The 15,192-nt window shown below is 50.2% G+C and overlaps 1 protein-coding gene and 1 non-coding gene across 2 annotated transcripts in view; one reads left to right on the top strand and one right to left on the bottom strand.

The window, feature by feature from the left end:
- Positions 1 to 15,192, bottom strand: part of ASAP3 (ArfGAP with SH3 domain, ankyrin repeat and PH domain 3) — a 51,115-nt gene that overhangs the window by 18,480 nt on the left and 17,443 nt on the right. Inside the window, 4 exon segments of the mRNA XM_061393553.1 lie at positions 2,722 to 2,771; positions 4,342 to 4,416; positions 7,371 to 7,516; positions 7,599 to 7,671. Of these exon segments, the coding sequence (XP_061249537.1) occupies positions 2,722 to 2,771; positions 4,342 to 4,416; positions 7,371 to 7,516; positions 7,599 to 7,671 (344 nt within the window).
- Positions 12,387 to 12,493, top strand: LOC133236435 (U6 spliceosomal RNA). The gene has a single exon (XR_009732891.1). It is a non-coding gene; the product is annotated as a U6 spliceosomal RNA (small nuclear RNA).

The following is a 15,192-nucleotide window of genomic DNA, read 5'->3' as shown; positions in this document are numbered from 1 at the left end:
TGCATAACCTCAGCCAAACCTCTTTCCCCATCATTCCACAGACTTTTCTTTCAATGAAACCTCACAGGCAAGATCAATATATCAATCTGGTAAAGGCCCAGCTGCTTGGGGAGGTCAGCATTGCGTAGGGCTTATTCTACTTAGTAGATCGGTGGTCCCCAGTGTTTTTGGCACCAGGGACAGGTTTTGTGGAAGACAATTTTTCCAGGGGCCAGGGGTGGGGATGGTTTGGGGGTGATTCAAGGGCATTACCTTTATCGTGCACTTTATTTCTGTTCTGCGGCACTCTCAGGATGTTCTGCCTTGACTTTAGGGTTAGGGTTTGCCTTCCCATGAGAATCTAGGGTTCTCTGATCCGCCGCTGATCTGATAGGAGGCAGAGCTCAGGTGGCAATGTGAACGATGGGGAACAGCTGTAAACACAGCTGAAGTTTCACTGTCTTGCCTACCACTCATCTCCAGCTGTGCAGCCCAGTTCCTAACAGGACTGGTACTGGGGGTTGGGAACACTTGTAGTAGACGATTTCCTGAAAGGCTAGGGGCTCCGTCAAGGGTAACTCAGGAAGATGAAGGCTATGTGATCCCACATCAAATCAGAAAGAGAAAGGTCTTCCGCCTGCGTGTCCACACCCCTCCCCGGGTGCTGATGAGAACGGGTGGCCACGCCCATCACAGCCCCACACCCTCCAGCACCAGCTCTATACCCACAGCTGGGGCGCACATGGAGGCCCTGGTGGAGGAGCCGTTTCAGCCTTCCATCAGACTCAGGGAGGTCCCCATGGTGCTGGGAGCCTGAGGAACAATAAAGCTCCAGGAACTACTTCTCGGAAAGGTTCTACAGAAATAATCATGGGTGGGAGCAAGGATGCAGTTCCAAGGATGCCTCCCGAACAACAAGGGCAGATTAAATACATGGTGGGGGTGCATATATTGAGACACAGTGCACCCATTTAAGCGACGTTATTGGACTTCCCTGGTGGTCTAGTGGTGAAGAATTTGCCTGCCAATGCAGAGGACACAAGTTCGATCCCTGGTCCATGAAGATTCCATGTGCCACAGGGCAACTAAGTCTGTGTGCCACAGCTACTGAAGCCGGCACACCCTAAAGTCTGTGCTCCACAAGAGAAGCTACCGCAAGCAGAGGGGAGCTCCGGCTTGCCACGACTAAAGGAAGCCTGAGTGCAGCGACGAAGACGCAGTGCAGCCAAAAATAATAATTAAATAATAATGATAATGTAACATTGTACGTAAAAATATGTAATGATGTAGAAAGATGGTCATGATGTATTTTTAAGCAACCTCCCCCAGTATAATTATGATATTGGTTCTGTAAAAATAGTTCTTTATACATAGAAAAATGACTAGATAGATGTTAATACTTTAAGCTTAGAAATAAAGGGTCAAAACTGCCCTGGTGGTCCAGTGCCAATTCAAGGGCCTGCATTTGATCCCTGGTCACGGACTAGATCCCATATGCCACCACTAAGAGTCTGTATGCTGCAAACTCATTAGCCTGGCACAGTTAAATAAACAAATAAATAAAAATCAATGTCCAAAAAAGAAAGAAAAGAAATGAAGGCTCTTCTTCCTGGTTTTCGGTAGTTTCCTCTCCCCACACAAGTTTTGTTTGTTTTGGCCATGCCACACAACTTGTGGGATCTTATTTCCTTGTGGGATCTTAGTTCCCCAACCAGGGATTGAACCTGGGTCACAGCAGCGAAAGCACGAGTCCTAACCACTGGACCAACCCAGGAACTCCCCCTCCTCCACTTTTTAAAAATGATGAAATTACAGTGCTACCCACACTATGGGAAAAATTCTAAAAATAGAGAAGTACTAGATATCCCCCTGCAGGACCCTAATCTCCTAAGGATAACTTAAATTTTTTCCTCTTCTACCTCCCTGTATTTTTCAAAGTTACTCATAATGAACACATATTGCTTTTGAAAACTGCAAGAGAAGCCAACATTTTAAAAAGAAGAGTAAACAGTGCCCTGAGGTTCAGTGGGCCCGGCTGGGCCGGGGCAGAGGGCTGGGGTCGGGACTTGGACAGACTTTAGAAGGCAGAGCCCGAGGAGTCCCCACTCAGGAAGAGTTGGTCACTGGGCACCTGGGACTCTTGTCGCCATAATGTCCCAGTAGCTAGTGAGAAACCCGGCTGGTGCACACAAGAGGCCTGGGTATGGCCTTTCCTCCTCTGTGTCCAACTAAATGCTTACAGATACTCCCTGGTGTTGCAGAATCAGGATCACCAAACATGAGTCCCAGCTCTGCCTCTGCCTAACTGTGTGGCCTTGGGCAAGTAACTTAACCTCTCTGAACCTCTAATTCCTCCTTTGATAACTGGGATACCAATATGTCCCTCAGAGGCTGGGTGAGTGTGAGGGTGGATGTCTGGCACTTGGAGGTGTTCGGTAAATGGATGCTCCTTTCTGTCTCTCTACCCATGTTGGCACCACCAAGCAGAAGGGTCTCTGAGAGGAGCATCTTGGGGTCCTTTCACAATAGCTCCTCCTTGGTTGTCTCATGGTCAAGCCCCCAGACTCCTTTCAAGGTCTGGGCATAAATACCCCCCTCGCGTAAACATTTCTGGAGAGCGAGATGTCATGCACTTCCGGGTGACACGCCCTGGTAGCGCTTGGTTTCTTCCCCACATCCAGCCCCCTGCTGCAACAGAAGCATCACTCTCCTAGACCAACCACCCTGGCCACAGTCACTTACATTTTGGCTTCGTAGTCCTTCCATGCCTTCTCCAGCTGCTTTTTGGAATCCTGTAGTTCAGGAAAAAAACAAACAAACACAATTTGCCCAAAGAGGGTCTTGGGGTCTGGAATCAACAGGACACTGTGTTACAATTAGGGGGACCCTGTGTTTGCAGGCTGAGAGCCACCCTCCAACCAGCCCGTATTCACACTAGCCCTGACTGCAAACGTCATCAGCAAAATAAACCCTACTGACCCCACTTCTCAGAGCGGAGGCCCTCCTGCCAACTGACCTCTTCCCACAGTTGCCAGTAATCAGTCTGAACTGGTAGGCTCAGGCCTAGGATATTGGGGCTATTTGGGGGGAGGTCTGCCCTGAGTCCCCTCTCTTAGAAGATGGAGATCACCATGAGGAAGAAGAGGGAGGATAAAGATCAGAATCCTCCCCCTAACTCTGTCCCACTGGTTCTCCTGCCTGGTTCTAGCTCATCCTTTCAACAGGAAGGTACAGGTTGAGGGACATATGCACAGAGAGGCCAAGAAGTCTACCCAAGGCCACACAGCAAGCCAGAGAGACCTGGCTGATCCCAGGCCCCATCCAGCGGGCTGCTCACACCCTTCAGAACAGTCAGCCCCGGCATTCAAGGTGTCTCGGTCTGCCAGGTGGAAAAGCTGCCGGTCTGGTTTGGGTGGTTCCCAGGCTGGTGCTTAGCCAGGGGTGATGGCTCCTCCCCTGGGCCTTCTGGAGCAGACTTCCCAGGGAGATTATCCTGTTACTTTGAGCTCCGGTTTGCCTCCAGCCAGGGGCTGCCTGGTGCAGATAGCGCAGCAAGCATAGGGGGGTCAGGAGCCCTGGCCTCACACTGGCTCCTCTACTGACCAGCTGGGTGACTGTACTGCTAAGTGCTAAGTCGCTTCAGTCATGTCCGACTCTTAGCGACCCCATGGACTGCAGCCCACCAGGCTCCTCTGTCCGTGGGATTTTGCAGGCAAGAGTACTGGAGTGGGGTGCCATTGCCTTCTCCGGGGTAGACTGTAAGCAGGTTATCAAACGCCTGAGCCTCAGTTTCCTCAACAGCAAAACGGGGATGACCGCACCTACAGGACACACCTCATGGGGCTGTTATAAGATTCCATGAGCTATTTCCAAAAGGGCCCTGGCTCACCTAGGCTCACCCCAGACCCGGGCCCTCCTGTCTTTCTGGGGATCAATAATACGAGGACAGCACACCCACTGTGACGGAGAAGGAACTGGCACCCCACTCCAGTACTCTTGCATAGAGAATTCCCTGGACAGAGGAGCCTGGTGGGCTCCTGTCCATGGGGTTGCACAGGGTTGGACACGACTGCAGTGACTTAGCATGCACGCATGCACTGGAAAAGGAAATGGCAACCCACTCCAGTATTCTTGCCTGGAGAATCCCAGGGACAGAGGAGCCTGGTGGGCTGCCATCTTTGGGGTCACACAGAGTCGGACACGACTGAAGCGACTTAGCAGCAGCAGCAGCACACCCACTATGACAGCTTCACTTGGCCTCCGTCCTCAGCCCAGCCCTGTCCCGCACTATGGTCTCCTGCCTGCCCCACTTCTCGCTCCATCTCACCACCTCTGGGCACCCCTCCCCACATGGAAACTCACCTGCCGTCCGTCCCTCAGCTGCCCCTTCAGCAGAGTGTCCAGGGGGAAAGAGACAATGTTGTTCAGGTTCTGAACCTGGAAGAGGCAGAGACCCCCACACCCCACCTTGAGCGAATGCCTGTCCAGCCCCACAGGGCTCAGGGTACAGTGAGGCATCACCAGAACAGCACTGGGGTGAAGGAGGCAGGGGAGAGAAAGACAAGGTGGAAGGGTACACTGGGGTGGCGGGTCGGCCTCCCTGGAAAGCTCTTGCCTTCCCCTGACTGATGGGCCTCATCCCTCCACTGCCCGCTCCACTGCATCCACGGTCAGCCCTTCTCTGCTCCTTGGCCAGAGGGACACCCTCACGTCTCCTTTCTGACGCTCCGAGGTCCACCTGTGTGGCCCACCTGTTGTTTTTCCACTCCCCTGTAATGTGAGAACCCTTTCCCTATGGTCACATGGGGTGAACACGAAGTCAGAGCTGACCAGAGTGCTTCATGGGGGGCCACTGTGATTGGCTCAGGAACAGGCACGTGACCCAAGCCAGCCAATCAGGATACCTTCTGGGACTCTTCTACCAAAGTCAGGAGAGAAAGACTGTCTTTCTCCTGCAAGGTGTGAAGCTGGGCCTGCTGGGCCATCCTGCCCCCTGAGCAGAGACGGAGAGAAACCCTAAGAGAAAGAGAAGGAGCCTGAAACCAGCTGCATGTCTGATCTTCCCATTACAGGGGTCAGTGAATTCTCTTTTTGAAAATCAACCTCGAGGGGCTTCCCTTGTGGCTCAGTGGTAAAGAATCCGCCTGCCGATGCAGGAAACACGAGTTAGACCCCTGATCCAGGAAGATCAGGCATTCCCCGGAGCAACTAACCTGCGCACCACGACTATTGAACCTGTGCTCTCGAGCCTGGGAGCCGCAACTCCTGAGCCCAGGTGCTGCACGTACTGAAGCTTAAGAGCTTTGAAACAAGAGTAGCCACTGCAGTAAGACACCCAGGCACAGCAACTAGCGTAGCCTCTGCTCTCTGCAACTAGAGAAAAGCCAGTGCAGTAACAAAGACCCAGCACAGCCAAAAATAAAATAATAATAAAATAAAACAAAAAATTAACCTGAGGAATTCCCTGGTTGTCCAATGGTTAGGACTCAGTGCTTTCACTGCCAGGGCCAGGTGGGCCCAGGTTCAATCCCTGGTCGGGGAACTAAGATCCCACAAGTCGTGTGGCATGACCAAAAGAAGTAAAAAAGATTGGAAGAGAGAAAAAGACTTATTAAAAAAACAAAAACAAAAAACCTAGTTTGAGTTGAATTTCTGTCATTTGGCAACTCAAAACAGCCTATCTGATATTTCAGCCCACCTTTCAAGATACAGCTCAAGTCTCTCCTCTTCCAGGAAGCCTTCCTGACTACTTCTTCCCATGGCCTGTGCTGATCTCCTCTTTTCTGAGCCATGGCAGTTCAAGGCCTCTGACCCAAGCTGCTGGGTCCTTGAGTTTGTGCCACGCTGCTAATCTTGCTTGGTGTCATCTCACACCTCAGTTTCCGTCTCCTGGACTATATGGCTCTCCAAGACAGAGCCTGACTCTTCCCTGTGTCACAGCCCCTGGTACAGTGCCCACCACCGAGTAGAGCCTCAACAAACATTAGTCTGACCAAAACAAGGGGAAGAGGAGTGAAGACAAAGGAGCCCCTGTCCACTGATTCAGTTGAACCCAAACACTGTTAAAGGCCTCTACTTGCAGGACAGGCCACGAGGCAGTGCTACCCAGAGATAAAGTGATGACAGATGGCATCAGCTAATGTGTACTGAGTGCTTTCCCTGGAGCAGGCACTCAACTTGAGAAATCCTCATCCCTGCTCTGTGAGGTGGAGACCATGGTTATCCCCATTTTAATTTTTAAAAATATTTATTTATTATTTGGCTTGCCGGGTCTTGGTTGTGGCATGTGGGATCTAGATCCCTGACCAGGGATTGAAACTTGGCCCTCTGCAATGGGAGCACAGAGTCTTATCCACTGGACCACCACGGAGGTCCCTTTCATCCCCCTGTTACAGATGAGGCTCAGGCAGACTGAGTGACTTACCCAGAGTCATACACCTCGTGAGCAGCAAAGCAGGGACTCAAGGCCCGAGTCTAAGCCTGAGGTCTGGGTGCTTGATCACTAAGCAGCTTGCCTTACAGAGATGATGTGGTCCTCGCCTGCCAGGGAGGACCCTGGTGGTACTTCAGCCATGAAAGCCAGCCCTAAAGCTATGGAGCCTAGGGCGGGGAGAGGGGCTTTCCTGGTAGGCAGTACCAGCAGGCTAATTACACTCGGATGCTGGGTTCAAATCCACCTGCGTGACCTCAGGGGAGGTACTTAACCTCACATCCTAGTCTCCTAGCCCGTGCAGAGGGGACAGTGGTAAAACCAACCCCACAGAGCTGTGCGCCAGGGTGCATGTGGACACACGTGAAGTGCCGAGAGCCGTGCTTGTGCCCGGGAAGAGCTGGGGTCTTGGGGTGGCCTCGAGGTGCGGACTTAGGGAACAAAGCCATCTCAGGAAGGAACCAGAGGCCACTGGGCCACGTGCAGGAGTGAGAAGTTTACTGAGAGGAGGCACGTTCTAGGCTTTGAGGGCAAAGTAGGTGTGCTCAGGAAAGCAGAGTACAAAGCAGGTGAAGGAGAGGCGGTGGTGCAAAGACAGGAAGCAGAGCTGGCCTTCCCCTCTCTCAGGCCTCCTCCAGGGAGCCCTCCCTCACGTGGGCTCTTCCCCGCTGTGAGACCTCTCTGCTCCTGGGTGCTCACCACAGAGGAGGAGGAGGAAGGCAGGGAGGGAGAAAGGGGAGGGGAGACACCGACAAGAAGTCAGAGAGGACGAAGAAAGCAAACGGGAGGTCAGAAGTGGAAAGGGACCTCGGGTCATGGGTCAGAGGTCAAGGGGGACTAGAGGTCAAGGACAAGCTGAAAGAAGGATGGAAACCAGCCCTTTCCCAGCCAGAGTTTTAAGCCACAGATTAGATTTGCCCTGAGCCCGGGCTGAGGCCGACGGGGAGGCGCAGGGCCTCACCAGGTTCTTGAAGAGCGCGGCCACCTCGCGGGTGAACACGGCCAAGTTCAGGAAGCCGGTGGACAGCTCATGACTGTTCTGGGACAGGTGGCTGTTGCCCAAGGACTCCACGGCCTCTCGGTACTGCTCCTCGTTCTCCACGTGGCCTGTGGAGGCGCAGAGTTAGGTCCAGGCTGGGGCCAGGGACGGGGCTGCCTTGGCCAGGCTGCTCCCGGTAGGCTCACTCACCAAGGCCGGAGCTGTGGATCGCACGCACGGCCTTCTTGATTCTCTGCAAGATGGCCTGGTCTCCTTCCAGCATCTGGAAGCAAATGTGGACAGAGGTTCAGGGACGCTCGGCTGGGAGGGCTGCCCGATTCTGTGATCCCGCCCTCCAAACACATACAGAGTTTCCTCCCTAGGGGCCCCCTGCAGCCTCACCAAACATAAACAGACCACCCTCCCTCACCCAGACCACACAGGAAGCCACGGGCCAGTCACACCCCTCCAGGAAGACTTGCGGGACAAGTAAAGGCAGTGATGCCAAGGCACATGGCGTCGTGGGGTATGCCAGGCTGGGTCTGAATGTCAGCTCTGACACTAACTAGTGTGTCAACCTAGACACACTGTTCACTTCTCTGAGCATCGGATGCCTGGTCTGCAAAATGAGGATGACACTACAGAGTTGCTAAGAGAATGAATGATTTGATGAATATATACATGACACAGCAAAACACCAGAGGAAAGAACGTGGACATCTCTATATTCTTATTTATTATTTTATTTGGCTGGGTTAGGTCTTAGCAGTGGCACGTGGGTAATTTTGTTGCATCACAATTTGTGGGATCTCTCATCACGTGGGATCTCTCATTGCAGTGCGCCGGCTTCTCTCTAGTTGTGGCAAGCCGGCTTCTCTAGTTGGTGGCGCGTGGGTTTAGTTGTCCCACAGAATGTGGGACCTTAGTTCCCCGACCTGGGACTGAACCCACATCCCCTGCATTGGAAGGCAGACTCTGAACCACTCGATTACCAAGGGCAGTCCCGACATCTTTATCTTCTTGAAAGATTCAGCTGGGGAACACTTGTTCCCCACACCCCAGGCTCAATAAGCAGTCATGTGAGGACGAGGAGGAAGAGGCCAGGATACCAGTGGAGTGGGGTAGATGAGGAGGGTAGAGGGGACACTGAGCCCCCTCTGGACAGAATTGGTGGGATGGTATCAGGCAACCCAACCCCAAAGCCTAAGGGTTGCAGAACAAAGTCAGACTGTAGGGAAACCAGAAGATGTAATGGGGAGAAGCAGGAGTCACATTTTCCTGGGGGCTCAACCCAGATGGAAACCTCCCAGACACATTCCTGTTTTAGTGGGGTAGAGAAATTGCCAGTCTCATGAAACCCTCATGAAATGCAGAGTGAAGTGGGAAAAGACAGAATTAGGGCTGCAAAGGGCCCACAGATCCACAGGTGAGGAAACCACAGCCCAGAGACGGGGGAGTCTTGCCCAGAGTCAGAGTGGGACAACGGCTGAGCTGGGCTTTCAGGGGGTGCCCTGGGACAGTGCTCAGTGGGACAACGGCTGAGCTGGGCTTTCAGGGGATGCCCTGGGACAGTGCTCCATCCGCACATGATGGCCCCATCTTGACCCCAGGCCCCTGCGTTTCCTCAGTGACTATAATGGAATAAAAATGTGATCTCCAAAGAGTTACTTCAATGTGACAAGAGTTAGCAAACATATTTGGAACGGCATCTGCAAAGATTCTAAATGAAATTCATAGGACACGCACGGGGCAGATCTTGGAGGCAACAGAGTGTTCTGGAAGCCTTGGGGATGTGAGTAGCCTCTGGAGGGAGAGGGGTCTGGTCTTGAAGTGCAGTTCCACTGCCCAAATGCTGTGTGACTTTGGGCAAGCACCTATTCTTTCCGAGCTCCCTGATCAGCTATCTGTAAAATGCAGGAAATAATGCCTACCTCTCAGGACAATTATGAGGATTGTACGTATGAGAGGATGCACATAAAGGGTTTAGTTTGGGTTTCCCTAATAGTTCAGTTGGTAAAGAATCTGCCTGCAATGCAGGAGACCCTGGTTCGATTCCTGGATTGGGAAGATCCCCTGGAGAAAGGATAGGCTATCCACTCCAGTGTTCTTGGGCTTCCCTGATGGCTCAGCCAGTAAAGAATCTGCCCACAGTGCGGGAGACCTGGGTTTGATCCCTGGGTTGGGAAGATCCCCTGGAGAAGGGAAAGCCTACCCACTCCAGTATTCTGGCCTGGAGAATTCCTGGACTGTGTAGTCCATGGAGTCACAGAGTCGGACACGACTAAGTGACTTTCACTTTGGTGTGAAGCACAGACTGTGTCCTCAATGAACAGTCAGCAGTCGCTCTGATGCTAGAAAGTACCCATCAAATTCTAGGTACTTTTCCTCCAGGTAATATAAACCAAATAGTCTCTTTCCCAACTATGGCCTTGAGATAACTTTCATGTCTGGGACCAGTAGAGGCCCATCCCAGGGCTGAAAAAAGAAAGCAAGCTGAGGAATAAGGGAGACTGGGAGAGGAGGCCATAACTGACTCAGCTGAAGAACTAAGACACTTCTACTTGAGAGACAAAGACAAGAGGAGAGAACGCAGACAGGTCTGTAGTTCCTGAAGACGTAGGCTGGGAGACACGTGTTCGCCAAAGTCCTTGAGTCCCACCTTGAAATGTGAAAAGGGAAAGATAAGAGTTGATTAATGTAAGGAACTGGGACTTCACTCCAAAAGACAGTGCAGGTTAAAGATATGGCAAATAGAAGGGGAAAAAGTGAAAACAGTGACAGATTTTCTTTTCCTGGGCTCCAAAATCACTGAGGATGGTAACTGCAGCCATGAAATTAAAAGATGCTTGTTCCTTGGAAGGAAAGCTATGACAAACCTAGACAGCATGTTAAAAAGCAGAGACATCACCTTGCCAACAGAGTCAAAGCTGTGGTTTTCCCAGTAGTCACGTACAGATGTGACAGCTGGACAATAAAGAAGGCTGAAAATAGTGAAACAGAATCAGTTGCTCAGTCATGTCCAACTCTCTGCAACCCCATGGACTGTAAGCCCACCAGGCTCCTTCGTCCATGGGAATCTCCAGACAGGAATACTGGAATGGGTTGCTATTCCCTTCTCCAGGGGATCTTCCCAACCCAGGGATCGAATCTGGGTCTCCTGCATTGCAGGCAGACTCTTTACCATTTGAGCCACAAGGAAGCCCCTAAAGAAGGCTGAGCACCGATAAATTGATGCTTTTAAACTGTAGTGCTGGAGAAGACTCTTGAGAGTCTCTTGGACAGCAAGGAGATCAAACCAGTCAATCCTAGGGAAATTGACCCTGAATATTCATTGGAAGGACTGATGCTGAAGCTGAAGCTCCAATACTTTGGCCACCTGATGCAAAGAGCTGACTCACTGGAAAAGACCCTGATGCTGGGAAAGACTGAAGGCAAAAGGAGAAGGGGGAGGCCGAGGATGAGATGGTTAGATAGCATCATCAATTCAATGGACATGAATTTCAGCAAACTCTGGGAGACAGTGAAGGACAGGGAAGCATGGCATGCTAGCAGTCCATAGGGTGGCAAAGAGTCAGATGCCACTTACTGACTGAACAACAACAAAGATATGAACAAATTCCAGAGAGATTTAGAAAACTCCCTAGAAGGCAGATCTGTGTGCCAAGCACACAGAAGGCGCTCAGTAACTGTTTATCTAAATGAGTGATGGTTTACAAAGCCCTGGGACACAGACCTGAGCGGTCTATGTCCATGCTCTAGCTACTCTTTGGGGAGTCCTCCTATCCCCTGACACATATTGTCTGACAACCTCCCTACAGGTGGGCCCTTGCTGCCTTGTTTGTCCTTGTCATAGCTGACTGGACCAAGGTGGACACCTGGCCCAAGCCAGGCCAATCAGATTCTCTTTCCAAGAAATTTGGAATCAGCTCTGGAAAGCTTGAACTTCCCTGGTGGCTCAGATGGTAAAGATCTGCCTATAATGTGGGAGACCAGGGTTCAATCCCTGGGTCAGGAAGATCTCCTGGAGAAGGAAATGGCAACCCACTCCAGTATTCTTGCCTGGAAAATCCCACAGATGGAGGAGCCTGGTAGGCTACAGTCCATGGGGTCACAAAGAATCGGACACGACTGAGCGACTTCACTTTCACTTTTTCATTTTCTGGAAAGCTAGCTAATTGACTGGAAGTGTTTAAGCTGGGACACCTTCCCTACCATAGGCAAAGGGAAAAGAACAAAGTAGATGTGTAGAAAGAAGCAAATGAGACCCACCCTGCCATAGAGAGGCACAAGAAAAGAGCTGCCCTGGTTTCCAACAACTTTCCAGGTCCTTCACTCTCAGAGGCCCTTCCATACTTCCTGTCCTTAGGCCTCCATGAAATACCCCCATATCTACCCAACAAATTCCCTTGACAGCTCAAATTAGTTTAAGAGGGTCTGTCTTCCCTGCAGTAGGGCAGACGCTACTGGTTGGCTCTCAACCCATTCTCTTTTCTTCCTTTAGCAATTAGAACCCTGATTTTTCAAATGGCCACTTGGCCAGTCACAATAAAGACTACATTTCCCAGCCTACCTTGCCGCGAAATGTGGTCATGTGACAGAGTTCTGACCAATGGTATGTAACGGATATTTCATTAGTTAGCTTTCAGCAAGTATTTTTTAAAAGGAAGGGATGACTACACACCTATTAAAATGACCAGAACCCAACACACTGACAACACCAAATGCTGGCAAGGAAGTGGAGCCACAGGAACGCTCACACATTGCTGGTAGGAACCCAAAATGGCACAGCCACTTTGGAAGACAGTTTCAGTTTCCTACAAAACCAGACAGACATTTACCATATGATCCAGCAACAGCTCTCCTTGGTGTTTACTCAAATGAGTTAAACTTATTTCCACTTAAAGACTTGCACGTGGATGTCTATAGCAACTGTATTCATCACTGTCAAAACTTGGAAGACAGTGGACTATTATTTAGCGCTGAAAAGAAATGAACTATCGTGCTCGCTTCGGCAGCATATGCACTAAAATTGGAACAATACAGAGAAGATTAGCATGGCCCCTGCGCAAGGAAGACACGCAAATTTGTGAGGTGTTCCATATTTTTTCATGTTGGTGCATGGCAAAAACCATCACCATATTGTAAAGTAATTATCCTCCAATTAAAATAAATAAATTTTTTTAAAAGGAAAAAAAATAGAAATGCTACCATTTGTACATGAGTCAAGAAAATTGAAAATAGAACAATAAAAAGTCAAGAAAACATTAAAAAAAAAAAAAAAGCTATCAAGCCACAAAAGACATGAAGGAAACTTAAAAGGAAAGAAGCCCATCTAAAAAGGCTATATACTATATGATTCCAAGTATATGACTTTCTGGAAGACCCAAAACTATGGAAACTGTAAAAAGTCAGCGGTTGCCAGGGGTTGGAGGGAGGGAGAGACGAGTGGATAGAGCACAAAGGAGTTTTACACAGTGAAACCATTCTGCCTGATGCTACGATAGTGGACACATCTCACTGTACAGCTGTCAAAACCCACAGAATGTTCACCACCGAGAGAACCTTAATGCAAACTGTGGACTTTGGGTGATGATGGTGTGTGAGTGCAGGTCCACCGATTATAACAGATGTTCCATGCTAGTGTGGGATGGTGATGATAGCGGGGAAGGCTGTGCATGTGTAGGGCCAGGAGGTATGTGGGAACTCTCTATACTTTCCACTCAGTTCTGCTGTGAGCCTAAAACTGCTCTAAGAAATAAAGAAAAAAGAATTAATAAAAGAAAAAAAAAAAAGAAGGGAAGTGTGACCTCTGTCATGCATGTGTATGATCAGTTATGTCTCTTTGTGACTCCTTGGAGTGTAGCCCGCCAGGTTCCTCTGTCCGTGGGATTTCCCAGGCAAGAATACTGGCGCGGGTTGCCATTTCCTATTCCAGGGGACCTTTCCCACCCAGGGATCGAACCCACATTTCTTGCATCTGCTACATTGGCAGGTGGATTCTTTACCAGCTGGGAAGCCCATTTTTAAGGAGGAAGTTCTGATCATAGCCTAGGAATGGGATGGGATTTGGAGAAAGGCACAGAGGTTTCTGAGCTCCTGTAACAAGGCTACCAGGGTATGATGAGACACAAGCTGAGATTCTAGCCCCAGTCTCCTGGAGACTGTCTCCCTGGGTGACACTAGCCCAGCCACATCCCCCCTTCTTTAAAATAGGAGAAAGATCGTATCACATGGGGAAAAAAATCCACTCTCCACTTCACTCACAGAGTTACTGTAAGGCTCAGATGAGACTGCAGACATAACAGCATGTGCCAAGGCTTGAGGCAGTTGGAAAATATGAGTATGATTTTTACAGTGGTTTGTTTTCTGCCTCTGTATGAGGTCAGCCCTCCTTCCTCATTCCTGTGATTGGATAGGTTAGGAAAAAAACAAAAATTAGCCTCTGGACTCAAGGGGGTCTATTTAATCCCCAAGTCAGTGATTCTCAGGTGGGGTCAGCAGCATCACATCACCTGAGAACCTGTTAGAAATGCAAATTCTTCAGCTGAATCAGAAAATCTGGAGGTGGAGTCCAGCAATTTGTGTTTCAACAAGCCCTCCAGGTGATTCAGACACATGCTAAAGTTTGGGGATCACCGGTTTAATTCTACCCTTTCAGAGATGCAGTAAATCATCATGGCAAAATCATGAGGCTGGCCCCAAACTACCCGGTCTTGAATTCTAGCTCCATTTAGATATTTGCTATGTGACCTCTCTGTGCCTCAATTTCCCTATTTATGAAATGAGGATGATAATAGTTTTTACTACTTAGGGTTATTGGGGAAATGGAATGAACATACATAGGTAAAATGCTTAGAATACTATTATTTGATTGATAATAATATCATCCATTTCAAAATGAAACTGAATTTGATTGAGGATTTCTCAACTTTCCTTGAGCTAATTGAAGATACTTCCCCTCGACCCATGAGCCTGCTCAGCAAGATGTGGGAACCACAGTGCCGAGGGACCACAGTGCAACCTCTGCCACTGGGCAGCCAGAGTGCAAGGTGTTACACGTCCTGAGTGCCTGAGGAAGCCTTCGGGACCAGGCTCTCACTTGTCACTCTTCCTGCCACCCTTTGAGGTAGGCATCACCATCTGCATTTTGTAGATGAAAATGCCAGGGGAAGGAGCATGTCCAGGTTTGTCCGGGTCACGTAACACTGCAGAGCAGCAGAGTCATAATTTAAACCCAGGTCTGGCCAAGTCCAGGGCCAATGTTCTATCAATACGACCAAGCAGCCCCACCGAGACACGGCTCCTTTGATCCTGGAGCTGGATCTGCCTTTGAGCCTGAATCTCAGCTCAAGCATCTTTATCATATCCCCTCAACATCCCCTCAACACAGGAGGGGAGGAGGGAGCGACAGAGGGAGACCTGTCCAAAGAAAAGGAAGTTGACAATAGCGGCTGGACCCCCACTGCAAATACTCCAAGGGCTGTCCTGCTGCTGCTGCTGTCGCTTCAGTTGTGTCCAACTCTGTGCGACCCCACAGACGGCAGCCCACCAGGCTCCCCCGTCCCTGGGATTCTCCAGGCAAGAACACTGGAGTGGGTTGCCATTTCTTTCTGCAATGCATGAAAATGAAAAGTGAAAGTGAAGTCGCTCAGTCGTGTCCGACTCTTCGCAACCCCATGGACTGCAGCCTACCAGGCTCCTCCGTCCATGGGATTTTCCAGGCAAGAGTACTGGAGTGGGGTGCCATTGCCTTCTCCAAGGGCTGTCCTACTAGAGAGAAAACAGATTGGTTGAAGTTGGCCCTG

This window comes from Bos javanicus, chromosome 2 (genome assembly GCF_032452875.1).
Source record: "Bos javanicus breed banteng chromosome 2, ARS-OSU_banteng_1.0, whole genome shotgun sequence".
Taxonomy (NCBI): Eukaryota; Metazoa; Chordata; class Mammalia; order Artiodactyla; family Bovidae; genus Bos; species Bos javanicus.
Note: the sequence above shows the minus strand (reverse complement) of the source record. Positions and strands in the feature narration are given on the sequence as shown.